At 43.9% G+C, this 26,732-nt stretch overlaps 1 protein-coding gene across 2 annotated transcripts; it reads left to right on the top strand.

The window, feature by feature from the left end:
- Nucleotides 1-308: 308 nt before the first annotated feature.
- On the top strand, nucleotides 309-13,301 carry CDCA7 (cell division cycle associated 7). Of its 2 annotated transcripts, XM_030580828.1 has the most exons (10): nucleotides 309-686; nucleotides 4,768-4,890; nucleotides 5,297-5,407; nucleotides 6,825-7,073; nucleotides 7,488-7,565; nucleotides 8,497-8,685; nucleotides 9,169-9,309; nucleotides 9,541-9,690; nucleotides 10,466-10,602; nucleotides 10,973-13,301. In XM_030580828.1, exons 1-10 carry the CDS (start codon nucleotides 621-623, stop codon nucleotides 11,001-11,003), a joined length of 1,275 nt encoding a protein of 424 aa, XP_030436688.1. In that variant the 5' UTR covers nucleotides 309-620; the 3' UTR covers nucleotides 11,004-13,301. The 2 variants fall into 2 exon arrangements, with proteins under 2 accessions (XP_030436688.1, XP_030436689.1); XM_030580829.1 differs by lacking the exon at nucleotides 5,297-5,407.
- The last annotated feature ends 13,431 nt before the right edge of the window (nucleotides 13,302-26,732 follow it).

Genomic DNA, 26,732 nt, shown 5'->3' with positions numbered 1-26,732 from the left:
AAAGAGCCATGGACTGAAGTGGTTTTTCATCATCTCCATGCACGAATTGACCGTAGCAGGAAATGTGCATATACTGTTGGTTTCGTGCCATAACACACTCGTTTGTGGCCTATCAAACGCTCTGCAAGGCAGCAGGATCAGTCCTGCCCCCTGTGCATTGGCCTTACCCCCTCCCAGCATTGGGGAGTAACTACCCAGACCCCACGTGCACGAGGGACGAGCCTGCAGAGGGCTCTGCCCTCCCCCTCCCCCTATGCAAATACTACCGCTTTGCTACAAGGAACATTTCGCGCCACAGATTAGGCCCTTACAGTACCACAAACTCCACTGCAGGAAAAAAATACTAGAAGATGCCTTTGCCCCCCTCTTTGCGTTTCCCAGAGCCCTGTGCTGCTCTCTGCACAAGGGGCAGGCTGTCTAGTGCACAGGGGAGCAGTAAGAGGTCCCCTCCTAGAGGGGTCCTGCCTGCACCTTCCAGGACTCAGGCTCCAATGCAGGAAAGGTGCCCCCCAGTCCCCGCCCCCTGACAGTCCCGAGCTGGTTTGGCGCGAGATTGCAGCGTCTTCCCGACCTTCCCAGTGCCGCGCACGCTGCCCGGATCGCACCCGGGCTATCTGACTATGACTAGCCGTTACAAGAACCGCTTGCGTCCTGCAGCTGGTAGCATGGATCCCTTCGGCATGCGAGTGAGTGGCGGATGGGGGCCCAGGGCTGAACGCGCGCTGGAGGAAGGGGTGCGTGTGCAATGAATTGTAGGCTGTGGAGGACTGGGGTGTGTGTGTGTGCAATGAATTGCAGGATCTGGAGGAGGGTGTGTGTGTGTGCAGTGAACTGTAGGCACTGAAGGAAAGAATGAGCGGGGCAGAGGGTGCGGTGAGTTGCACGCTCCGGAGGAAGGGGGCAGAGGGTGCAGTGAATTGCACGCTCCGGAGGAAGGGGGCTGAGCGGGGCAGAGGGTGCGGTGAGTTGCATGCTCCGGAGGAAGGGTGCTGAGCGCTCCGGAGGAAGGGGGCAGAGGGTGCAGTGAATTGCACGCTCCGGAGGAAGGGGGCTGAGCGGGGCAGAGGGTGCGCTGAGTTGCACGCGCCGGAGGAAGGGTGCTGAGCGCTCCGGGGGAAGGGGGCAGAGGGTGCAGTGAATTGCACGCTCCGGAGGAAGGACTGAGCGGGGCAGAGGGTGCGGTGAGTTGCATGCTCCGGAGGAAGGGTGCTGAGCGCTCCGGAGGAAGGGGGCAGAGGGTGCAGTGAATTGCACGCTCCGGAGGAAGGGGGCTGAGCGGGGCAGAGGGTGCGGTGAGTTGCACGCGCCGGAGGAAGGGTGCTGAGCGCTCCGGAGGAAGGGGGCAGAGGGTGCAGTGAATTGCACGCTCCGGAGGAAGGGGGCTGAGCGGGGCAGAGGGTGCGCTGAGTTGCACGCGCCGGAGGAAGGGTGCTGAGCGCTCCGGAGGAAGGGGGCAGAGGGTGCAGTGAATTGCACGCTCCGGAGGAAGGACTGAGCGGGGCAGAGGGTGCAGTGAGTTGCACGCTCCGGAGGAAGGGTGCTGAGCGCTCCGGAGGAAGGGGGCAGAGGGTGCAGTGAATTGCACGCTCCGGAGGAAGGGGGCTGAGCGGGGCAGAGGGTGCGCTGAGTTGCACGCGCCGGAGGAAGGGTGCTGAGCGCTCCGGAGGAAGGGGGCAGAGGGTGCAGTGAATTGCACGCTCCGGAGGAAGGACTGAGCGGGGCAGAGGGTGCGCTGAGTTGCACGCGCCGGAGGAAGGGGGCTGAATGAGGTGTCGGGGGATGCAGTTAGTTGCACACGTTGGCGGATGGGGGCTGAGCGGGACGGGCTGGCTGTAGGCTCTCCAGGAGGGAGGCTGAGGGGCGGGAGGTGCAGTGAGTTGCAGACTCTGGAGGAAGGGGGCTGAGCAGGGCGGGGTGCAGGAAGCTGTAGGGGAAAGCGGGGTGGGCTGCGGGCGCCGGCTGGATGTGGCGGCCGGCGACTGAGCTTTCGCTGGGGGTGGCGGCCCAGCAATTCCCGCCCCCCTCCCCACCACAAATACACGTGGCGCCGTGGAAACGCCGCAACACCCTGTTTTGTGGGGGTGGAGGATGCCGCTCACCGGCCCAGCTGTCCCTGCAGGTGGGGGCCGTGGCGGCGGCGCTCCGACAGCGAAGCCTCCAGGGCAGTTTGCGCCATGGGTCCGCCTGGACCCTTCCAAACTCGCGTGCGCCGGCCGCACGAGGGACCCTCTGGGAAAGGTGGAGGTGGCAGGCAGCCCTGGCGCGTGTCCCGGCTGGCACGCTGAGCCTGTGGCCCGCATGTCTGCCCCTGCACCCCGCCCTGTGCTGCCTGCAGGCTCGGCGGCGCCCGCTCCAGCTCGCCTCCCGCCGGGCTCTGCTCTCCGCTTCTGCCCCAGCCGCTCAGCCCTGCTGCTCGGCCGGCCCGTAGCGATCTCTGCCCTTCAGGAGTTGCTGCCTGGGGGTCCCTGAGATTTGCGAAATCCAAACAAAGTCTTTAGACTCTCTCCCCATCAAAACAAGGGTGCAATGATGCAAAGCCAGGCAAAGCCGCGGCCTTCCCAGTGTCTGGGGTGGGGGAGAGCTTTCCAGGCTAAAGCCCAGGGGATTGCTCAGTGGCGGAGAGCCCAGTGTCCCCAGTTCCCCACTGTGTTGGGAAGAAATATCTCCAGGTTAAAAACTGTTCTTTATAAAGTCTCTCCATGTCTACTGGATTTGTTTTGCACTGGTGGGGCTTCCCTGGTCTTGCTCTGCATCCTGGTGCAGCCTGTGCCACTTGTGGTTTGCAACAGTGTAATTAACCACATTGCTGTCAAACAAGCCCTCACTACTCTAGGGTGGTTAAAACGGAAAGGATTTACAGTGAAGATGGTCAGGTTCACTTCCCTTTCCCATAGCACTTCAGCCACTACCATGTTGGGGTGACCTGGTTGACACTCAGTAGGGTTCCATCTTGTGGTGTAAACAGGACCTAACTGATTTGTCTGCAAAGTGTGCTTCAGGCACCATTTGGGGAGATAGTTGAAACTCAGGTCCCTTCAAACAGAATAGTGTGTTGATTGTTGTGGACTTTTCAGGCTGTCCTATGCTTATCTCGTGCAGTGTCTGCTCTGCACCGCAGAGAGTGTAATGTTTTTGTTCGAATGCTGCTGGTCTTTTAAAAAAAAAAATCTTGCCCTTGGGGTTTTGTAAAAGGTTCACATCTGACTCAATACTGAACTGATACCTACTTTGCTTTTTCTCTGTAAACCTACCTTTACAGAAAGACAACAGGGTCTCTAAAGGGAGGGGGGTGTTGGTGGGAGTGCAAAGTGTCTAACTGGGGTGGAAGCATACCATGTTGGAGGATGATTAATAGAGTAAAAACAACCAGAAGTACTTGTGGCATCTTAGAGGCTAACACATTTATTAGTCTCTAAGATGCCACAAGTATTCCTCATTGTTTTTGCTGATACATACTAACACTGCTACCACTGTGAAACGTGATTAATAGAGTGTTAAAGGAAGAAATTTTAAGCTGGTTTACACCTAAAATTTGGGTTGACTACCTATGTCCCTCAGGGATGAGAGAGATGTTGTCAAAGTGACCTAAACCCCAGTGTAGATACTGCTAGATTGACAGAAGAATTATTCCACTGACCACTTTTTGGTGGGGGGATTAATTACAAAGTGATGGAAAACCCCCTTCCATTGCTGTATCTCATGTTTACACTACACTGCTGTAGCTGTTGTGCCATAGCTGTGCTGCTGTAGCGTGGACATAGCCTTACCTTCTCCATTGATAGGATTAAAAAAGTAGAAGCTATGATCCAGATGGAAGCAAATAGCTGTGTCTAATTGTAAGGAAAGAGAGAGATTGATCTACATGTTGGTGCAAATTTCAAACTCACAACTGGGGGGGTGGTAATAGTTTCTACAGTTCTGTTAGAAATTAGATTACTGCCTTATGGCTTAGGCAAGAGTATGCAATATCTAGCATGTGCAGACAGCACATATCTTTAAACCTCTGTGTTGCTACATTTTAAAGAGATTTCTTAAATATTTTGGGCTCAATGAGATTGGCCTATGAATTTCTAGTAGCCATAAGAGTTCTTTCAGCTTGGCATGAGCCACATCAATCACTGTTCACGGTGCAGTAACTGTTGTGTGGTGTAGTGTGGGTACTGATATGGGTCTCCATTTACAACTCAATCTTGAACCATATTTACTGAGGATATGTGAGGTTCCTAAGAAAAGGATTAATTTAAAGGCCACCAAAAGATAAGACATTACAACCCAGTGATGGTACCTAATGAAATAATAAGCCATTGTACCTAAAGAAGCAGTTCTGGTGTTCCTTTTCTGGGGTTTTTTATGCTTTAAAGAAATTTAGTTGATTAGTATTTGATTTCAGAAATTAAACTACAAGCTAAAATGATGATTTCTAAGATTCAACATACAGTAAAACTTGAAGGACTTTGAGAAGAAGGGATGTGACTTATTTTAATGTGATTTTTCACAAAAGCTATTTTGTCAGAAGAAGAAACATTTATAATATCCAAAGATAAATCACTTATGTGAGTGACCAGAAATGCATTAGAACAGAAACTACTTGGTTTTAATTTGAGAGCTCTACTCTTCTCTTTTCAGTGATAATGTTGTACTGAATGGATACAAGTGTACTGCACATCTGAAAATACAATCACATTAGGCTTTATAAACACACTTTTAAAAGCTAGTGTACTGTATTAAATTTCACATTTTAATAGTATTGTCATCCTCCCCTTGCAGCAAGCAGACCTTTCAGGAAAGAAGAACTTCATAGCATTCCGAAATATGAAATTGATCCCCATGGAAACGTCATCATCTGATGACAGTTGTGACAGTTTTGGTTCTGATAATTTTGCAAACACCGTAAGTACAGCACACGAATAAACAGAACTGAATGTGCTATGTTCAAAATGTCCCAAATGCTTCATGTGTGATTTAAAACTGCTTGCTTTGCCTACATTTCTGTACAGTAGCTGTGAATCTACAGTATGCACTATAACTTCATTTCACTTTTTGCTTGTGCTTCTAGGTAGTAATTGTTAGAGGCAGATTAGCTATTTATTCTATTCTTTGAAATGTCGCTTAAACTAACATGCCTGATGATTTGCCATAACAGCTCTGCAACCATTTGTAAATCCCTGAACCATTTGGTTTTCTTTGTTACAATAGCTATTCTCTTGTAGTGGACTTGTAAATGTGATTTGCTGTCTGCATGGTTCATGAAAAATTGAGTCTTTTTTAAAAAAAAGTGTTTTTATTCTTTTTACAGAAACGAAAGTTTAGGTCAGATATTACAGAAGAACTGGCTAAAATTTTTTGTGAGGACTCGGACGATGATTCGTTCTGTGGTTTTTCAGAAAGTGAGATTCAAAATGTATTGGTGAGATATGCAAATTAACTCACTAGTTTTAAAGTTGAAGTAATTACTAATTACTGAAATGTTACTAATTACTGAAATGTTACAGCCTCTAGGACACTTGCCAGATAACTTCACTTAATTTTAAAATCACTAGTACAGATTGAAACATTGTTTATTGGATGTACTCTCTTCATGAGCATCTTGTATTTTCTTTTAAAACTGTTTGGACAAGATGGCCATGATTTGCAGGAATCTGTGAGCTAGCATGACATGCTACAGGTCTTCATGGCACTTGTGCAGCATAACAGGAAACAGTACAGGAAATTCTACACGTCGTAGGCAATGTAGAAATAGTAATAGATAGTAGAATTTCCCCCCTTCTACCTTTAATCAACTGCAAAACATTATAGCAGGCTTATTGCTTAAAAATAGCCCAAAGTAAATATTGAGCATTGTAGAGAGCAATATATTCATAGTGCATGTAACATGGGTTATTGGAGTATAATGTCGGGATGTCCAGAGAAAAGAGTAGGTGCTCTTCTTGTGGAAAGAGTGGAAACACATCTAAGTTAAATAATAAATAGTAGAAAGAGAACTAACAGTGACAAAACAGGCACAGATATTCAAGAAAAGGGCAGGGACAGGTAATAACAGCATGAAAATTAGTGAGCAAGAACCACATATCAAGCTTAATACAAAATTATAGAAAATGAGATTGTCATTTTGAGCCTTGACAAGTAGAAAAAGAAGTACTAATGGTCCACAGCAGGGTGTCTGTTAGACAGGTAGTCCTAGATGGAAGCAACTTTATTTTGGTTAAAGTAAGATAAGACGTGTCACCAAGTGGATAATTAAGCAAACAAAAAATAATATAACTGTCTTCATTGGCATCACTAGTAAATTCTCATTACAGTTGTGAACAGCATCAGAATACTAAGCTGATAAAATGCTTGATTTGGGACCGTAATTGTCTCGATGGCTACTTGAGTTGGGGCTGTATTTGTCTCACTGGCTAGTCCTGTGAGTAAGTTACAATTTGCTAGTGATCTTGTTTCTGTAGCCATTGAATTCTTTGTAGTTTACAAACTTAGGCCTGACCCTGCACTTAGAACCATGGTTGGGAATTTGTACACCCATGTGGACTAACTTGCAGGATTGAGACCTTAAAGTGTACCAACTCGAAGGACATTTTTCTCAGAAATATTTTTACTAACTAGACTTACAAGTGAAACTAATATCTATCTTTCTGTGTATTTGAGCACTCTGTAAAACCACAAAACTTGTCAGGGGGTTTCATGAGTAGTAGTGCCCAAAACTTAAAAAAAAAAAAAAACCAACCTGGATTTCAGGTTGGTGTGCTTCTTTTAAATAAACTTATCAAACTAAACCATACAGCAATGCAGTGTCATTCATAAACAACAATATTGTTTTTTGATAGAAATTGGAGCCAGACTCTAAGGAAGATGATTTATGTGCTAAGGAGAAGTTGCAATACAGGAGATGTGAGACTCGCTCGATTCCTCTGAAAGTGGCTATGAAGTTTCCAACTCGAAGGTCTAAAAGGGGGAAGAGCGAAATAGCATCACCCCCTGAAATACAACCATCTGCTCTGGATTCTGACTCTGAAGAAAAAGGCCCCAAATTCTTAGAGAAAAGAGCTTTAAATATAAAGGAAAACAAAGCAATGGTACGTATGCAGGAAAGTTCTTCAATTAATTTTTCTCCTTGACGTCTAATCTCGATGCAGTTCTCTTCTCTTATACAAGTTAACATTAATGGGAGTGATGTGAATGCATTAACAGAAATGTAGAGCCCTGATACTGCACATTCATTGGCACATGAAAAGCCACATACTGAAATAGGTTCTTCAGCAGATATCTCTGTATTCTAAAGCCTTATTCCATGTTTAGGCTGGCAGCCTATTAAGCCTAAGCATCATTTTCAACTCACTTTCAGGCACTAGGATATAAAAATAAGACATAAAAGTAAAATTCAAAGAATATGACTGTAATTGTACTTCTTTGCAGTTGTCCTAATCTAATAGCCTGTAATAGCAGATAAACTCTTTTTAAAGACGGTATGTTTTTCTTTTTTTCCCTAGCTTGCAAAACTAATGGCTGAATTAAAAAATGTCCCTGGTATTTTCACTGGCGGAAGATCATTGTCAACTACCAGCCCAGTAAGTAGAAATTGCTGTTTGTCTTATACTTCAATCATCTGAGTGTATCTACTTTTGATTTAAAAAAACAAAAACCCTTTCAAATATAAAGCATAATAGACCAAGTAAATCAAAGTCCAGTTGTTCAGAATTTTATTACTTGTTAAAACAATCCTAGTTGTGCAATTCCCTTTTGATTTGCCGTTCTATAAAAACTAACAACGTATTGAGTGATAGGCACCTGGAAGTGTCCATATCAAAGGCAAATTAAAGCCATAAAACAAAACAAAACCCCTTTCTAAATACGTATTTACACAAATAATGGAGAAAGGTGGGGGGAAGGGCTTAAGGTTCAGAGATCAGGTCTGAATGTCATCTACAGTTTGAAAGTGCTTGAATCCAGATTCTGATTTTGGGCCCGTCGATATGATTTAGGGCTGCAATATCAATCTGCTTAAGGAAGCAGCATGTCCCAGTGATTGGGTCACAAGATGGGGAGTCAGGAGTACCTGGATTCAACTCCTGGTGTTACCAATGACTTGCTTGTATGACCTTGGGCATGTACTTTTCCCTTGCCGTGCCTCATTTCCCCATCTGTAAAATGAGGATAAAAATAATATGCCCTTCTAAATAAAACATGTTGAAAAGTGCTATTGATTTGATTGATTATGAAGGTACTTGGAATCCTACTGAAAATATATGCTTTTCCATAAAACAGACATACATGTTTAAGCTCACTGAGACTCTCCTATGTTTACACAAGTGAATTGCTGCCTTCTACCTTAATATAGGCACTGACTGTTGCTTGGAGCTTTGTATGTTTCTACAGTTTGTTGACTGGCAAAGATGAATTTACCAGCAATGTAGTATTTTCCATACTACAAACAATGTTATTTTGTTTTTGTTTGCCTTTAGGGGCAAAGGGCTTTGTTTAACTAATTTTTTCTTCCAGCGACCAAAACGGGCTCCAAGAAGCTCGTTTCCCCAAAATGCTTTAAGGAGGAACCCAGACCGAATTTCTCGGCCTCACACAAGATCCAGGTCCCTGATTGATGGGCCACCTACTCCTTTACAAGAGGAGGAAGAAGATGACAGGTACAGCTTAGTGAGGAGAAGAAAGCTATCTGATGAATACTCAGAGGTATGTTTAATGTGTTGGCCTTTTCCCCAATTAATGTTCTACTGTAAATTTTAAAAATATAAATCAGTATTGGTTATTCAAATAAGTTCAGCTTAAGCCTGGTTGTTGGTCTCTTTGGCAGAGTTAGCTCTGCATGAGCTTCTGTCTGGTGTTCCAATCCACACTGGGGCTAATGGGAGGTATGGGAAAAAATGGAATGTGTTGCACAGTTACCTTTTTGTTTTATTTTGATTATCAGGATGGAGGAATGGTCACTTTCTCCACTGTAGTAGGAGCTAAAAAAGATCAAATAGCATTTGATTTTTGTTCTGTTACATTTCTAGCACTAAAGCTGGAGACCTGGGTTGAGTTTTTCAAAGCATCCCATTAACTCAATACTTGTCTGCTAAATCTAGTAGAAGATACACATCTAGGGGTTTCTGCTGGCAGTAATGTTATGATCACAGAATAAAACATAGATTTTGAATCTTCCATACCCTCCAGCGAGAGATTCGAACTCCCAGGAGAAGTCGCCCTGGTGCTATGGCTCTTCCTCACATAGTGCGTCCAGTGGAAGAAATAACAGAGGAAGAGTTGGATAATATTTGTGAAACTGCCCGAGATAAAGTATATAACCAGGTGATGGTAAGTGTATTGCAAATCAGAGAAATGCAGATTGTGTATGTTAGGCTAGCTTTCTCTTTGTTTACACCCTCTTTTGGGTTGTCCTTAAGCATATCAAGTCTTGGAAGAAGTACTAATGCAAAGACCCAAACCATGTTGCGAGGGATGGGTTGGTTGTTAAATGTGCTGTCTTGTTAACTAAACTACCTCTCTTGGCTTTCTTGTCCCCTGAACACCTGTTTGTTGTTGTAGGGATCCACTTGTCATCAGTGTCGCCAAAAAACTATAGACACAAAAACAAACTGTCGTAACCCAGACTGTGTAGGTGTGCGAGGTCAGTTCTGTGGACCTTGTCTTCGCAATCGATATGGGGAAGACGTCAGGACTGCATTGCTGGATCCAGTAAGATAATTTAATGTGGGCACAGGGTTTATCATGGTTAACATAGCGGGAGTCATGTTCTTGGAACGATGAATCATAGTTAATGCTGAAGATAGGATGTCGGTGGGTGAGCTATGTTTTCATGCCTTTTAATACTGCCTTTTAATGCTGTATTGAGAGTTGGGAGAGTCAGGGTCCAGTTTCTTTGCTTCAGAGAACATTTATACACAGTGGCACAGCTCCAACAGATTGCGAAAGACTTGTCCCTGAGCAGGGGTTTTGCAAATGCCTGTGCCATTAAAGTTCCCCTTGCCACTCCTACCTCATGGTACTACGCAGTTCCTGTAGCTACTATGGTAATAACTATCAATTATGGAAGCAGTGCAGCCACTAAAGCATATTCTTGAACTTCATGCTATTGAATTCTCAAAACAAAGAGGTTTCACTTTTGTCTGGCTTTAGTGCCCGTGTTGTAGGGAAAAGAATGCTGCCTCTCATCCTACAGAAAGCTACAATGCAGGAGTTCAGCCAGCTGCCTTGGACAGAGAGAATTGTCACTATGTTGGATCTGGAAGGGAGAGGGGGGAAAATTTGGGGTGTTCCTTATGGCTCCATTGAAAGTACAGAAGATGCCTAGCACATTGGAAAACTTACTCTTTACTCACAAACACTAGCATTTGTTGGCATCTCTTGACAGCATTTGTGCTAGCATGGAATTGTTTTGAGCCAGTGCCAGAGAGGGAAAGGGGTGGGGTGAGGAATCAGTTTCTTTAAAAGATGTCTTATTTTTCCTTAGAACTGGCGCTGCCCACCTTGTCGCGGAATCTGCAACTGTAGCTTCTGCAGACAGCGGGATGGTCGGTGTGCTACTGGTGTGCTGGTTTATTTGGCCAAGTATCATGGCTATAACAATGTTCATGCTTACTTAAACAGGTAATTGCTGTCTTTTTGCATGGTTCAGTTTTGTGGGTTAGGCGAGGGTCTGAAAGTCAAGAATGGAGAAGTCCTGGCTTCGCAACTGAATTGCTTGGAAGTCGTAGGTAAATCTCTTTATCCTCAGACCTGTCATCTGTGAAATTGATATGATCTCAGAAGGATCTCATGGGAATTAATTGTTACTACTTACTAATGTGTAAAGTGGGATACAGTGTAAACACTAAGTACTTATTCTGGCAGTGAAGTTTAGTTATTACTTATTCCCACAGCTTCCAAACTGTATCTAAACTAAATGGAAATCAAATTCTTTAATGGATCAATCTGCATTTCTTGAAACTAAAACTGGTTTCCTCTTTGTATTTTGCAGTCTGAAACGTGAACTTGAAATGGAAGATTGAGGTTGTGATGAGTTGTCAGGAGCACCTTTCTGTAGTCATGTGCTCTTTCATCCATGTCAGACTTCATGTGCCATTAATTGTTCAACAGCTGAGAGTTTTAATCTCAGGATGATCAGCATTTTCTTTTTTTCAGGTAAAAAAGGACTATCCTGGAAAATCTTTGTCAATAGGTTTTCCACAAATCATATTGAGTCCTTTAAATATTGTTGGATAGGCTTTCTTTCCCCTTCCTGTTCTTACGCAGTCTGGCTGGTGTCCACTTTTTTCCTCCCTGAAATGGGAGGTGAGACTTGACTTGGCTTTAAACTGTTAGTGTCTTGTTCACACAGGTGCCCTGACTGCAGTTTTTATCTACAGTTAACAGTTACTGAAATTGTTAAATGCATTTAAAATATTAATAGCTGTGTTTCTCATGGACCCAAGAGGAAATATAGAAGTTACTCCTTGGCCTGGTGAAGCTGGTTAACTTCTGTCTCATTAAAATTTTAAGATTATTTCAGGAAGAGTAACAGTAGCAAATAGAAGCTGAAACCTTTTACACACGGTGATAGATCTGCTTTAAAATTAACAATGCCAAAATCATCACTAGTCCCTCAAGTTTAAAGAGGAAAAACTTACTTGAGATTGTTTTAAAACTTCTTTACAATGCGTAGATTTCCAGCATTTGGTTTTATAGAGGGCTTAGACGTGCAAAACAGTGGGGCCAAAAATGCTGCATACATGAGGAATTAATATAAATGTTTAAGGTTTCCAGAGTGTGACAAAATGGGAAAAATACAACTGAAAGACTACTTTTGAGTAATCAAAAATCTTGATGGGCTCTTACGATACCTTCCTTTGTGATGTGAGCCTGGAACACTGCTGAACACTTGTAGGGCAGCTGCGTTTTTCCCCACTGAACTAGTACTGCTGCTGCTCCACTGCTAATAGCAATGATGCCGATGATAATGTGGGTTGCCAGCAGTGATGGAAAATGACTGCACCTTGTTTATATAGGTGTTTCCACTATTGCTGCCAATAGTGATGCTGCATCAGTGCAAAGTGAATAGTGAGACAGTACTGGTATGTAAGTGCAAGACCTCAATTTGGTATACAGGCAGGTCAGTTTGAGAAGCTTATTTAATCAGTCACAAATGAGGTTGCAAGATCAAATATAATAAATCATGTACTGCTTTTAGAACTTTATGGACAAATGGTCTCTAGCCATTTGGAGCTGGAGCCTGAATTTGCATTTGTTTTGTAGGAGCCAGTGGTTTCAAAGCCCATAGTTAGGCGGGACCCTGTCTTGTACAAAACACATCTAGCTATGTAGTGCTGCTCAGATTCGGATAACAAAGTCTTTTAGAAAGAAATTAAATATCCTGACTGATGGGGTATTAAATGAGACTTACAACCCTTTTCCCTAACGGCTAAAGAGTAATAGTCTAGTAGTGCAGATGTAATGGTTGAATATATTTTGGTAGCATTCACACATGCTGTTGCCTGCTTCTGAAAACAGTCTAGCTGTATTCCCACTTAAAGTGGCCTCAGCCTAGCTGTAGAAAGTTATTTTGCGTGACATAATTAATGAACTATAAGTACAGCTAAAAGCAAGGACTTAATGTTGAAAAGATCTAGTGTGCTGCATGGATGAGACCACTGTATACTCAAAGCAATGGAAAGAGCACTACATCAGCTGAACCTGTACAGTTAATGAAGATTTATAATATTACATTCTGTCCCAAGTTGGATTTGTTGAGCCATAGCACTAGATACGGTCTTGGATCTTTCCGCTAGTAGGATATTTTATGCAACAACTTCTTTCTCTAGCGGTTTTTGCCCCTTCCCACAATTCAGCACCTCATACTGCAGCCAGGAACTATAGTAAGCTAGAGTGAGAGTCTTCAAAGGCAATTAGGCATCTAACAACTCCAACTGTCATTGTGTACCTCTGAAAATCTCCATCCTCCAACTATTTTCTTTTAATTATGTCAAAGTTTGAACTTATGTATAGTCTATGATGGATAACGCCTCTCATCCTAAATAGAGTGAATATTTCCTTCTTGGTCAAAAATCTAAGGTTGATCTTTTGTATTTCATGAAGAGGGAACTTTGGAAATATATGTGTTGTGATAATTCAGATGACCTTATAATTGCTGTACCTGCCTTTGGGTTGCTAAGCTGTGTAAGTATTTCTGAAAGGTTAGTCTTTAATTCCCACCTTAAACATGTCATGTGAATAAATGCTGTAACTGGGTCATCTGATCTATGAAGTGCTTCTGTATAAAATTTTATTTTGATAATAAAAGCTTTGACAAGAGTTTCTGTCTCTTTTTTGTTAACATTCAGTCTTACTTAGGTTGTCTTGTGCGCGCTTGCTTTTTTGTTGTTGTTTTTGCTGGTTGGGTTAATGTTTATGCTAAAGTTTACTGCAGAATTAAAGAAAAATATCAATTAAATATATGGCCAAGGTACTCATTCTCAAAACAGAACTGCTTCCACTTTCTATAAGATACCATCTGTAGCTATTGGTGTGAGAGGCATTTGATTAGAGAAGTCTTCCTAATTATACATACAGTGACATTGCCCCCGAAGATGCAGTTTCCCTCATGGCTTGTATATAAAGCTGCAAGGTGTATAAACTCTGTCCCTAAGCCAAAACAAGGCTTGGCTTTGTGTACTGTAGTACAAGGTGACATTGTTTTAGTTTGTATGCAAAAGATTAGTATTGCTACTTGTGTATCAATTGCTAGACAATTTAATTTTAAGTAATAGTGCATTTGTACAGTATGCATCCAGCAAACAGGAATATACGAGTGCTGTACAGAGCTGGGGCACTGCTCATTAGTATAGTGTTTCCTCTGCCTGCCATGAGTGAAACTGGGCCCAGTATAGAAAGAAGGGGAATGGGAATAACTGCAATTGCAGTGAGACACCATGTGGGTGAGGGAACATCTTTGATTGGACCTACTTCTGTTGGTGCGAAAGACAAGTTTACAAATGCTCTTCTTCAGGTCTGCTTGCTACTGCACGCTAAAAGTTCCATGCTGCGCTTTAACCTACCCGTAGGTCAAAGCATACTATTGAACTTACTCTGTGCAGTACCAGGGTCCACACAGCCAATGAGAGAAAAGCCCAGCACAGTGCTGTAGATTTACCCCTCAGCTTGCTGTGCGCTAATACTCTGGGTGGATGTGCCCTGTTGCTCACTTTAAAAGTGACATCTTTCCACACTCACTGCAGGCTGCAGCACATATTAAAAAGTTTTAATTAAGTCTGTGCCAAGCTAACTCAGTTTCTTCACACACCCAGTGTTCTGTGGGCCTCTCCTTAGTTTTTAAATGAAATGCCTACATGTAAGTGGAGCCTCTTAGTTTTGTTGTATAAACTGGGCATTCATACATGTTTCTTAGCATCTCTCTGTCACTGGAGATGGTGCTCACAAAAATAACAGGACTCTCTGGTTCTGATGCTTTCAGAATGAGTTCCAGCTATATGTTCCCCTTGAATGTCCTAGGGAGTGCCTGTAAATATTTTTATTTATGGCTGTATGGATTCTTAATCACTTCAAAGTTAAAGTTGCATTTGTTTTTGACAGTGATGCTGAAGTGAACATACAAACACAAACTGAGTATCTTGTGTTTTATTTAGTTACTAAGGTCCAGCTCCACAAAAGTAGGGGCCATTGTGGTACTCAAAATGACTTCTCAGCTGCTCCCTGAGCCTGTCCCCAGCAGCAGGCATGTATAAAGTCACCTAAGCACTGACCATATCCCACAGCTAATGAGGTGCTCATAGCCCTTGCAAAAGCCAAAGCCCCACAAGCCCTGAAGCAGGATTCTCAAACTCAGTGTTCCCTTTGCCTGTCTTGTCAGGCGTGAGCTGTGTCACCCAGACTAATGATTAGGGCACTCCTGGGGTATGTGGAAGACCCAAAGTCAAATCCTCCTCTGACCAGATGCTGGGGCTTGAACTCGGGTCTTCAAGTAAGTGCCACAACTAAGGTATTGTGGGGTAGGTCCCTCTCTCTCTCCTGCTGAAGCTTTTCCACTTAGCACTCTTTATACATTCCATGGGTGTTGTACCTGAGCCCAATAGGCCTAGTCTACACTGGTGTGTGTGTGTGTGTCGATGTAAGATACGCAACTTCAGCTACGGGAATAGCGTAGCTGAAGTCGACGTATCTTATTTCGACTTACCTCTCATCCTCATGGCGCGGGATCGACGGCCGTGGCTCCCCTGTCGACTCCGCTTCTGCCGCTTGCTCTGGTGGAATTCCAGAGTCGATGGGAGTACTTTCGGGGATCGATATATCGTTACCCGCCAATCTGGCAGGTACTCTGGACATACTCTGAAGCTTTAAAAACCTCCACACCCCAATCTGGGTCTGCGCTGGTTATGTGATATGTATGTATCTCCTGATCCTTGTACCTCATAACTCAAGCTGGACCCTAGACGTACAGTACCTTCCCTCTTAACTTGTATATATTTAATTTTAAACATTAACTTTAATAATTTTATAACTATTCATTAGGTATTGCAAAACTCAGCCTTGCAACTTTTCTAGCACTAGCCCAAAAGTAATGTGATGTATTTGATGTTACAGCGGGCACGTAAAACATCTCAGTCTAGCTCTAGTGAGAGGATCTATCTGTTGTAGTGCTAGTCCCCAGTTAAACACAGAGCTTCTCTGTAAACCCGAATGAATTTTTAAGTGATTTGGCGGCAATCTTGCTGGAGTCTCCCTCCATAAAGCTTATTAACCACCTTTACAATGGGAGAAATTACAGGTCCTAGTTCTCTAACCTATTTTTGCCTTTGGTTTGTGAGCCGCATGTGGCTTTTATGCAGCACCTACCCCCATACCCTCCCCTTCACCTACCAGATGTTGGCGGGGTGGCGGGGAGTTAAGATAGCTTGGGACCTCGGCCTTGCAGCAGGGCCATGGGATAGGTGCTTCTGCCCAGAGGGAAGGAGCGGGTCTCAGGGCTTCAGTTTCTTAGGGTGCACCTGCCAGGGCTTGGGGCTGAAGCCTCTAGTGCTGGCAGGGTGCCTCAGCTCTCAAGATTGTGGTAGGTGGCTTGGAGGGTGAGTATGCTTGGCCACCGCTGGGTTATTGGGTGAATACCAGTGCTGACAATGAATCACCAAGAAAAGAAATACTCTCAAAGTCACGTTTTCTTTCTTGTACATTTAAAGAGAAATGGTCACGCTTGTTTTTTTCCTTTGGATTTAGGAAAGTGTTTTTCACATCTGCCATCTTAATGCACATTCCTGCTTTTTCCTGCAGGGAAGCCTTAATCTGGTAAAGGGTTTTTGTTTGTTTTTTAACCTATTTTCTTGGAAATGAAGGTGATTAGTTATAATACTGAAATTGTAACAAGTGTACAGTTGTGAGAGTCCAAAACTCTTGCTACAATTATAACTTAAGTTTGGTTAAGCAATCCAGCGTGTGTGTGTGTGTGTGTGTGTGTGTGTGTGTGTGTGTGTGTGTGTGTGTGTGTGTGTGTGTGTGTGTGTGTGTGTGTGTGTGTGTGTGTGTGTGTACACAAAACTGCTCCTGCAAACTCAGGGTCTTGCTGATGACTAGGCCTGTAAAAAATTCTAGGCACACTCTATACACCCGCTCTGCCACAGACTTCCTGCATGATCTTGGGCAAGTCTCTGAGGGCATGTTTATGCTATAATGGCACCGCTATGGAGCTGCAGCTTTGCTGCTGTAGTATAGATGCTTCCTACGTCGACAGAAGGGTTTGTCTGTTGATGTAGTTAACCCATCTGTTTGAGAGGCAGTAGCTAGGCCAACTGAAGAATCCTTCCAGCAACCTATCTGCAGCTATGCTGGGGGCAAGGTTGCCCTAACTATGATGTTAAGGGGGGACAGTTTTTCACAGCTTTGCGAGCCATAGGTGGGGAAAATAAGCACGTCCCTATCTCTTAAGGGTGTTGTATGGACAACTAAATTAAATTTAGTGAGATGCTTAGATACTACAGTAGTGGCAGCTATGTCCAGGGATGCCAACCTGATTTGCAGGTACAATCATGTATTCAGAGATGTTAAAGGCCAGAATAGATCGTTAGATCATGTAGGCAGACCTCCATTATAATAATAACAGGTCTGAGAATTTCAACCAGTTTCACGCTGTAATGACCCCAATAACATATGTTTGGCTAAAGCACATCTTCCATAAGCTCTTCTCCTGTTTATGCATAGGTGCTGGGATGAGGGGTGCTGATGCACGTCCTGGCTTGATGTCATTTCTATCTTACATAATTCTGGTTCAATAGCTGTCAGCACCCTTCCCCTGCCCCTGCCCAAATTGTTCCAATATCCCTGCTTTACAGTTTGAATGCAAACCTGTATTTGCAGAATTGAGGCCCTCTTAAAAGTCAGCCTCTCTCCGCTTAATGATATTTTTGTCACGGCTGAAAGTCCCTCCACCCTCAACCTGGAAATAATGCCCTTAATATTTTGTCCACCTTTCAAGTACAGGCCATGTACCTAATGCCCCGTCTCTAGCAAGCTGAGTAAACTCATCTTTGTATTTCTTAGTGACCTCCATTGTTCAATGTGTTTTATCTAAAGATCATTCATTTTTATGGGATATGGCAGACTCTGCATTACAAACAAGATTTTTTAATTGAATCACTCTGTCTAGGTATCCTACTTGTCTTACTGGTCTCCTAGATGTCTACAACATGCAAGTTTGTGTCACACATTAATATTAATAGTCTATGTTTGCACCATAACTGTGAAGAAAAATCTTGACTAGGAAAAGGGGTTGAATTTTGGGTACCTAAGCCTGACCTAAGTTCAACCTTTTCCCCAGTGCAAATAAAGGGTAACACTTTTAGGGAGATGAGTGTAGCTTAAGATCCTGCCTGTAATTGGTCCTCTTAGGTATCTATCTTCAGAAAAGTAGCACCAAATGAGCTGAAATATATAGATAGCCAAAATCAGAGGTGTTCTCTAAGGGAGTCTTACTTACACGGTGGTAAGTTAGGCTGTGGGGCAATTCAGACTTAGAAATCAGTAACTCCACTGCAATCAAAGGAGCGTAAGTTAAATCAGAATCTGGCCCACAGGAATCAAATCTAATTTAATGTAACATTGGCAGTAAGGGGACTTGTAGAAGCAGGAACGGCGCCAGGGTTTTTGGTGCCGTAGGCGGGGGTCCTTCCGCGCTCCCAGTCGTTGGCAACAATTCTGCGGCAGGGGGGTCCTTCTGCTGCTCCCAGTCTTCAGGGCACTTTGGTGACGGGTCCCGGAGCGAGTGAAGGACCCGCCGCAGAATTGCCACCGGAGCACGGAAGGACCCCCCGCCGCCGAGGGTGGCAAAATGCCACTCCCCCAAATCCTAGCACCCTAGGCAATCACCTAGGTCACCTAAATGGAAGCGCCGCCCCTGTGTAGAAAGTATCAAGAGGCATCATTTTAAACTCCCTCGCATTTACTTAGACTCAACTTTGAAATGGTCTCAATGGGTGGATGAAAGGGACACTATCAACTTGAAATAGACAATTAAAAAAAAAACAAAAAACTTTTAGGGACGTATGCTGCACCTTGTCACCCTGCTATTTTATTGTGGATTTATTGTAATATTTTTATTTTAATTTTTTTTTTTTGCTGTATGAAATACTGATGCAAGTAACACAGACTTCATGAGGCAATACTAAAATTGTATTGGACAGTGCTTTGTTGAATGAAAACAGGAAAATATTCTTTAATTTGTCTCTCAGTTATAGATGAAAACTGACCTTTTATAGTTTAAATCCTTAAACTGAAGTGCTTTGACATATATACCAACATGTCCTTTCTGCGGGCGTTGGCTTGTAAAGGGATTGTTGAAATGGGCTCAGATGGTGGCAGAAAGTAGAGTAGAAAAGATTACTTTATAGCCTTGACATGTGTTGTCGTGTATTCCATATTTCCGTACTTCTAAATCTGTAAGCAAGGCAGAAAATTTCAATTAAATTGATTACATCTAAAAACTAACTAAACAGCTTATGTTATTGTTAGCCCACAAGTGTTGGTCTTCTGCTATCATTGTTGGGTCCCACATTGTTTAGTTTCACTGATGTACAAGCTAAAATAAAATAAAAATAGACTAAACCAAATTGCTTTGTTAGGGGCTAGAACAGAGTGAGTGCAAACACAGTGGAGCACTCTTTGACACTAAAATACACAGCTATGGTCCCTTTATCTTTACTAATGAGCAGTATTTTACTTTTTGCAACAGATACGCCAATTTCTGTTTCAACCATCTGTTCCTTGACAATTGACACTTTAGAGGTCTAGCTGTTACTGAATAGCCATTGATATGAATACAGTAAATTCTTTACAAAATAAAAATCAATAGTCACTGACATACTGTGTATTGAGGAAAATAATTGTTTATGGCACTCAGCTTAAGTTGTTCTGGTAATCACGTTGAAAAATACAATATTTATTCATTAGATCAAATTTAATGAGGCCTCCTGGCAGTAATTATAAAAATTACTGTAGCAGTAAATTACTAATGAGCTGTGATGTGCTTCCTACCTGTGAGGCAGGACTGGGGGTTGAAAAAGCCTGATATCCAGACAACGCTAAGGAAGGAGAGATCCTGAGACCAGGAGTAGAGCTCGTGGCAGTGCAGCAGACCATCGCTGTACCTTAGTGGCAATATAAAGAGGAGAGAAGGCTCACAAACAAGTGTATTCAAAGGGTGACTTTAAACAGGCAGTAAATCTCTATGTTCATTTCTGAACAAAGATGCATTTGCCACAACATTATTTGGCATAACATTATTAATGGCAGGAGGAGCATAATTCATGTACATAATGGACAGTCTAAACGATCCAATAGGTCTTGATGTTATACTGACCTTTTTTCTCCCAGAATGAGCATTTCCCCTGCATGCTATTCGAACATGAGCAGGGTCAGGAGTGCAGTTCCATTGCTAATCAATAGTGGAGGTGGCTTCTGGCCCCAGGAGTTGATTATTTTAGTTTTCTGGGCAGATTAGTTTCTCACCTGTGCACAGCCCCATGGACAAAATCAGCTGTTGAGCAGTTGCCCAACGTGCTCAACAGCTGAAGTGAGGTGATCCACACCTGTATATCTCGAGCCAGGAATGACTTCTTGCTTTTTGGTGATTATGATAATTGGACAAATATTTTTGTGAACTGACTCATTATGGATTAAAGGTGGGGGGTAGCAGATGACTCACAGCACAACGTTACTGCATCTAGAGAGGTGGACGTTGTTGCTGGACCCATGAACTGTACAGATGTGCTTGCTCACAAAGCTGTCTGTGGATGAAGCAGTGACGCATGGTCACAGCTCTGGCCCATATCCTGGAGTAGAACTGCTGCTTCAGTCTTTTTATTCTGTTCCTCAACCCCAGTTGTTTGGGCTGAGTGTTCTTCCCAGCATTTCAATTTTAATTCTTATAGAAAACCTAAATAAGTCATACATATACTGACAAAGGAGCATATGGTGTATAAGATCATACTAGAAGAGGTAACCCTTTAAATGCTTTTTGGCTTCAATTTAAAATAGTAAATATAAAACAAAAATGAGGTATTTGGAACATTTTGGAAGAGCATATGAATTTGAATAGCTGTTCAGTGTATTGGCAGAAGGATTGGTCGGTGGCTAAAGAAATAGAACTGGGAAACTAGGTCTGTCCTCACTGCCAAAAAGGGTATTTTTTAAAACATGTATTAGAGACCAATAGCATAGCTTCCCGCCTGGGAGTGACCTCGTCTACCTACATCACAGTGAAAATGTCACAGTCATGTCTCCACTACAGTGTTACAGCAAGCATGCTGATGCACGATAGTTATCTCAGTGTAATATGAAATAGCTTTAGATACAGGAGTCCTGTGTTCTATTCCTACTAAGTCACATACTTCCTTTGTGATCTTGGGTAAATCTCTCTCTCTCTCTCTGCCTCCCTTTCCTTACCAAAGCATGGAAACAAGGCTTTTCCTTTTCCTTTCCCTGCTTCCCTTAGCTGCATCTACAAGCGCAAAAACAAAAAGGCCTCCCCAGACAGCCACGAAACCCTTTTTTGAACATCATAATTTTAAGGAGAAAACCTTGTAGCTAATGAAGAAATGGAGAAAAAATATGATTAAAATTCTTTTACAGATCCCACGAAAACCTATGCCCTAAAGCAGGGGTCGGCAACCTTTCAGAAGTGGTGTGCCGAGTCTTCATTTATTCACTGTAGTTTAAGGTTTCTCGTGCCAGTAATACATTTGAACATTTTCAGAAGGTCTCTTTCTATAAGTCCATAATATATAACTAAACTATTGTTGTATGTAAAATAAATAAGGCTTTTAAAATGTTTAAGAAGGTTCATTTAAAATTAAATTAAAATGCAAAGTTCCCCAGACTGGTAGCCAGGACCTGGGCAGCGTGAGTGCCACTGAAAATCAGCTCGCGTGCCGACTTCAGCACCCATGCCATAGGTTGCCTACCTCTGCCCTAAAGACAGACCTGGACTGTGCCATCTGCACAGTTTTGGAAGCAAAGGAGTCTGAATTGTGTGTCCTCTGGGGTGGCCTGAAGCTCAGGGTCAGAGCAAAGATCTGAGCTGCTTCTTGGTGCTAGGGAGATGAGGAGCACCCCATTGTGAAGGCTGTATCATGGGGTGGGAGTTCTAGGGAAAAAATTGAAAAATTCTGGCTTTTAAATCTTCTTTCTAGGCTACTGTGAGGTAAACCAATATTTGCTGAAGCATTTTGAGATGTGCAGATGGAAGGCAGGGCTGGTGCAAGGATGTTTTGTGCCCTAGGCGAAACTTCCACTTTGCGCCCTCCCCCCCCATGCTGCCACCCTGAGGCACCCCCCCCGCGGCAGCTCCCCTCCTCTGCCCTGAGGCGCCCCCCCACGGCAGCTCCCCACTCCCCACCCTCCCCCCTGAGGCATCTCCCTCACCCCAGCTCACCCCTGCTCCGCGCACGAGCACAAGCACCCCGAGCACGCCATGGCCGCTTCACTTCTCTCACCTCCCAGGCTTGCGGCACCTAAGCTGATTGGTGCCTCAAGCCTGGGAGGTGGGAGGAGTGAAACGGCCACGGTGTGCTCAGGGAGGAGGCGGGACAGGGGTGAGCTGGGGCAGGAGTTCCACCACGTGCCACCCCTCAACCTCTTCCTTGCTGCAGGCTGCCCTCCCCGCGCTCCCCTGCCCCAGCTCCCTCCTCCTAAATGCCGGTGGCGACCAGGATGGTAGAAGATCGGGCCACCGCAGTCACTGCCGAAGAAAATGATGCCCCCCAAATCCTAGTGCCCTAGGCGACGGCCTAGGTTGCCTAAATGGTTGCACCAGCCCTGATGGAAGGCACTTCAGAAATACAACAGTGTAAATTCAAATGCACGTACAGTAAAAGCCCTCAGGTAAATACAAGAGTGTAAACTAGGTGAGATGTTCCATGTTTTTAAAAACAATTAAATCTTGGGACTTTACAGCTGCTCAGAGAGTCACAGACTTTCAATTCAGGCAGCCTGTCTATTGTCTTACAATACAAAGAAGATGGTTGTTTAACTTAGTGAGTTCTTACACTACCTCAAATTGCTGTGCTGGAACGGAGCACATAGCCTCAATGGTCTACTTCTGCAGCTTATGATGTTACTTAAGGGGACCTGAGTACCATAGTACTGAAGCATACAAGTTAAACTGTACTGCTGATGCTTTCAAGAGACTGTCACAAGTCTCAACAATCCAATAAGTAGTAAGACTGTTGCTGTATATTAGTATTATAATTCAATTACATTAAACTAATACTGTGTCGGTGCCCCCATAAGGCTTTATGGAAATATGCTTATGAATGTATATATGACATAATTAGAATATGTTTTATGCTACATATGCCATGTAACATATCTCCATAAAGGTCATGATCTACTGAATCTAGTCATCCTATTTGTATGCATGTGTCACTTTTGTATTAAAAGTTATGAATATTAGCTCTGTACTGGCTTGATTTTCAAGTAGCCTTTATAAAGCATTTGGTCAGCTTCTTGAGAAAGGAATGTGCAAATTAAGTGCCCAATCAAGAAGCACTTAAGGGACAATGGATCTTGAGATGCTACAGTCAGGGACAGTGCAACCATTTAGGCAAACTAGGTGGCCGTCTAGGGCGCCTAGTGATTGGGGCACCTAAAAGTCCCCTCAGGCATGGAGATGGAGTGGAGGTGAGCTGAGTGGGGGGGCGCACGGGGAGGGCTGCCCGCAGTAACGAGGGGGGGAAGGCGCACAGGGGAACAGCTCCCCACCCAAGCTTACCTGCACTCTACCTCCTCCACTGAGCACACAGCCCAGCTCTAAGTCTCCTCCAATCGGCACCACACGCCTGGGCGGGGAGGACAATTAGAGCGGCACCAGCATGCTCAGTGGAGGAGGCGGAGCCGAGGTGAGCTGGATGGGGGAAAACCCAGGCAGGGTTAGCTGCCGTGGCAGGGGGGAGTCTTCCCAGGCAGGGTTAGCTGCCAGGGGGGATGGGGGGAGAGTCTTCCCGGGTGGTGTTAGCTGCCGTGGGGGGACAGGGGGAGTCTCCCTGGGTGGAGTTAGTTGCCGTGGGGGGACGGGGTGGAGAGGGGTTAGCCATCATGGTGGGGGGGGTAGCTGCTGCGGTGGGGGGGCTCCCCGGGTGAGGGGTTGAGTTAGCTGCCGTGGGGGGTGCAAGGTGGAAGTTTCACCTAGGGCGTGAAACTTCCTTGCACCGGCCCTGGCTACAATCCACATAAGAAGTCTACATGAGGGCATTCAAGGTAGCAGGCAAGCAAAGGCTGCTACCTGTAAACACTGAGTCATGCATGGACATGTGACTTGCCCATGTGACTCCAAAACTCCATCTTGGAGCTGGACTTTGCAGAGGAGAGAGGAGGGGATCTCCACCCACAAGAGAAAGTCTATTTAAGTCTGTGGGAGACCCCTCCATTTGGTCTTCAACTGGCTAAAGAGAGAGCTTCTCCACCCCCAAGGATACCTGAAAGAAACTGGAACAAAGGACAGTAACTACAGGGGGTGGGAATGACTGCTGGACACAGACTAGAAGGAGACTAGTCTGTAAAAGGAATCTTACTGGAATTTCTCTAAGGGTGAGGTTTTTAATCTGTACTCAGTTTTCTTACTGTGTTAGATTCAGACTTGCATATTTTATTTTATTTTATTTTATTTGGCAATTCACTTTGTTCTGTCTGCTATTACTTGGAACCACTTAAATCCTACTTTCTGTATTTAATAAAATCACTTTTTACTTATTAGTTAACCCAGAGTATGTATTAATGCCTTGGGGCTGGGAGGAGCAAACATCTGTGCATATCTCTCTATCAGTGTTATAGAGGGCAAGCAATTTATGGGTTTACCCTGTATAAGTTTTATACAGGTTAAAATGGATTTATTTGGGGTTTAGATCCCATAGGGAGTTGGGCATTTGAGTGTTAAAGACAGGAACATGTTTGTAAGCTGCTTTCAATTAAATCTGCAGCTTTGGGGCACATGGTTCAGACCCTGGGTCGGTGTTGGAGCAGACTGGCATGTCTGGCTCAACAAGACAGTGTGCTGGAGTCCCAAGCTGGCAGGGAAAGCAGGGGCAGAAGTAGTCTTGGCACATCAGTTGGCAGTTCCTAAGCGGGTTTCTGTGACCCAACCAGTCACAAATACATTAATCTGTCACTAATACTATACTTAGTGGTAGGGTTTTGTCACATAAACAAGCCTTTACACTTCTCCATTCTGCTGTGTGAAATGCAGGAAAACATAGAAACTGAAGCAGCAGAATATGACAGAAGAAGGTTTAGCAAAAGGCCATCTGAGTCAACATACCAGTCCTTCTTAAGGGGGTAAGTTAGGACTACCAAAATACATTTACCAAAGGGCTGGATCAGAAGATGTGTGTGAGAGGTAGCTAGTTTTAGTTATTTGAAGCCACTAAGGTGCCAGTATAAACAATCTCTTTTCAGTTTTCCCTTGAATTTGGGCATATGTATGGTTACAACCGAAGCTGATCAAATTGGGATGTTAAGTAACAAGTGCGAACAGTAACTGAAGGGAAGCGTCAACGTTTTCTTAAAGCAAAGGTGGAAAAAGGAGCCTACAGTAACTAGGCAGGGGCTACAGATCATTCAAACTGTGATAGTGTGACCAGTGCAGTATGGCAACTAGCCTGAAAGCCTTAGCCACTAAGGCAAAAGACAAGCTAGAATAATGACATTATCTCAGACATTCCCATAGATCCCCTGTCCATCTTGGTCTCTCTTCCCCACTGGCAACTCCTGCCTTGTGTTAACCCAATATACTTTTTGCATGTAGTCGGTGGTGCTGAATTGCTGTTAAGTCATTGCATAAACGGTAGCATTACGCCAGACTAACTGGCCTTTCCCCAACCATGCAAATTACGATTCAAGCTAAGGCTGCCTTAAATGTGCCCTTTAAAATCAGGGCACTTTGTTTATGCTCAGTGACCAGCATGGCCGAAACAAGAGTTAGATTTTTTTCATTTTATTTTTTGAATGATCAGACACGATAACCAGATTTCTGTCCCGTCTGACGCCACCACACGCACATACAGAGCATTAGGCACTCAGAATAGACCAGGATGCACTGGTTGACTGGCCACCATATTTGTGGTATTTCTTTTACTTACCAAAGGCAGTAGGGGCACTGATGATAAACAAGATGCGCTGTATTAACTTGGTATTTGTTGCTTACTGCATAGTTGTTGGAGTGATAGTCTATTAGGATGGCTCAGCTGTTCATGGGTGGAGTCAAAGGTCAGGTTCCCATCTTCCTGTTGCCTAAGTTAGGCATGAAATAGGAGTAATATGGAGACAACACCTTATAAACCCTTCCCCCCCACTGGCTGATTCAGGAGTAATCCGTGTACCCTCTGCAGGGAGCTTCAGCCATGGTATGTTTATGCTGTGTCCATGCTTTTATAACAAATGCTCCCCAGTTTGTAACAATACTTAGCACTTCTGTGGTGCCTTTCAGCTGAGGCTCTCTGTGTTTTAAAAGAACTAAATTGCTCACCCCATTGTGAGGTAGCCATGCATTGTTTGAGGCTCAGAGACTTAAGATATGACCTAAGTCACTTGAAGAACTGGGCAGAGAACTCCTAATGTCTCACTGCGAAGCCTATGCACTAATCATGCTACTTCTCATCTAATTTTCCTGAAACCCAGGTCTATGCTCTTAACTGCGTTTCCTCATGTCTATACATAGTGTGTGTAATAAATATAGCATTGTTTCAATGGTCACAAGGTATTAGTTTCCAACTCCATTTAATCAGCTGGAAAGCAATCCTTTAACAATTGGGTGTAGATATGGTGATGAAAGAGAGAGAGAAAAATGTTTTTTTACTATTGTCACGGCTACAGGATCTTGTCTCCTTCGGAGATGTATAACTCTTGTGCGTGCCATTTACATGGATTCCTGACAGAATAGGATCCTAAAGCTACAATGTCCTTCATGCATAGCTGCCAATTCTCTACAAAGCTTACACCTCACAGGATTCAACAGTATTGGTTCTTCTGGGATCAGTGAGAAATTCACCAGTCATCTCCACTAGCTCTGAATTACAGAGCAGAACCAGATCAAATACAGAAGAGTTCCCTCATTTATCCTGCCTCTGAAACACTTCAGAGTATGTGCTGCATTCATTTTGTGTAGGCGGGTTGGTGTCTAATCTATTCTGTGAACATATTTATAGAAGATTAACCTGTGCCTAGTATTCCTGAAAACTGATTTAGTTAAA

Source organism: Gopherus evgoodei, chromosome 11 (genome assembly GCF_007399415.2).
Source record: "Gopherus evgoodei ecotype Sinaloan lineage chromosome 11, rGopEvg1_v1.p, whole genome shotgun sequence".
In the NCBI taxonomy this organism is placed as follows: domain Eukaryota; kingdom Metazoa; phylum Chordata; order Testudines; family Testudinidae; genus Gopherus; species Gopherus evgoodei.
The sequence above is the reverse complement of the archived record's forward strand: the minus strand, read 5'-3'. Positions and strand labels throughout refer to the sequence as shown.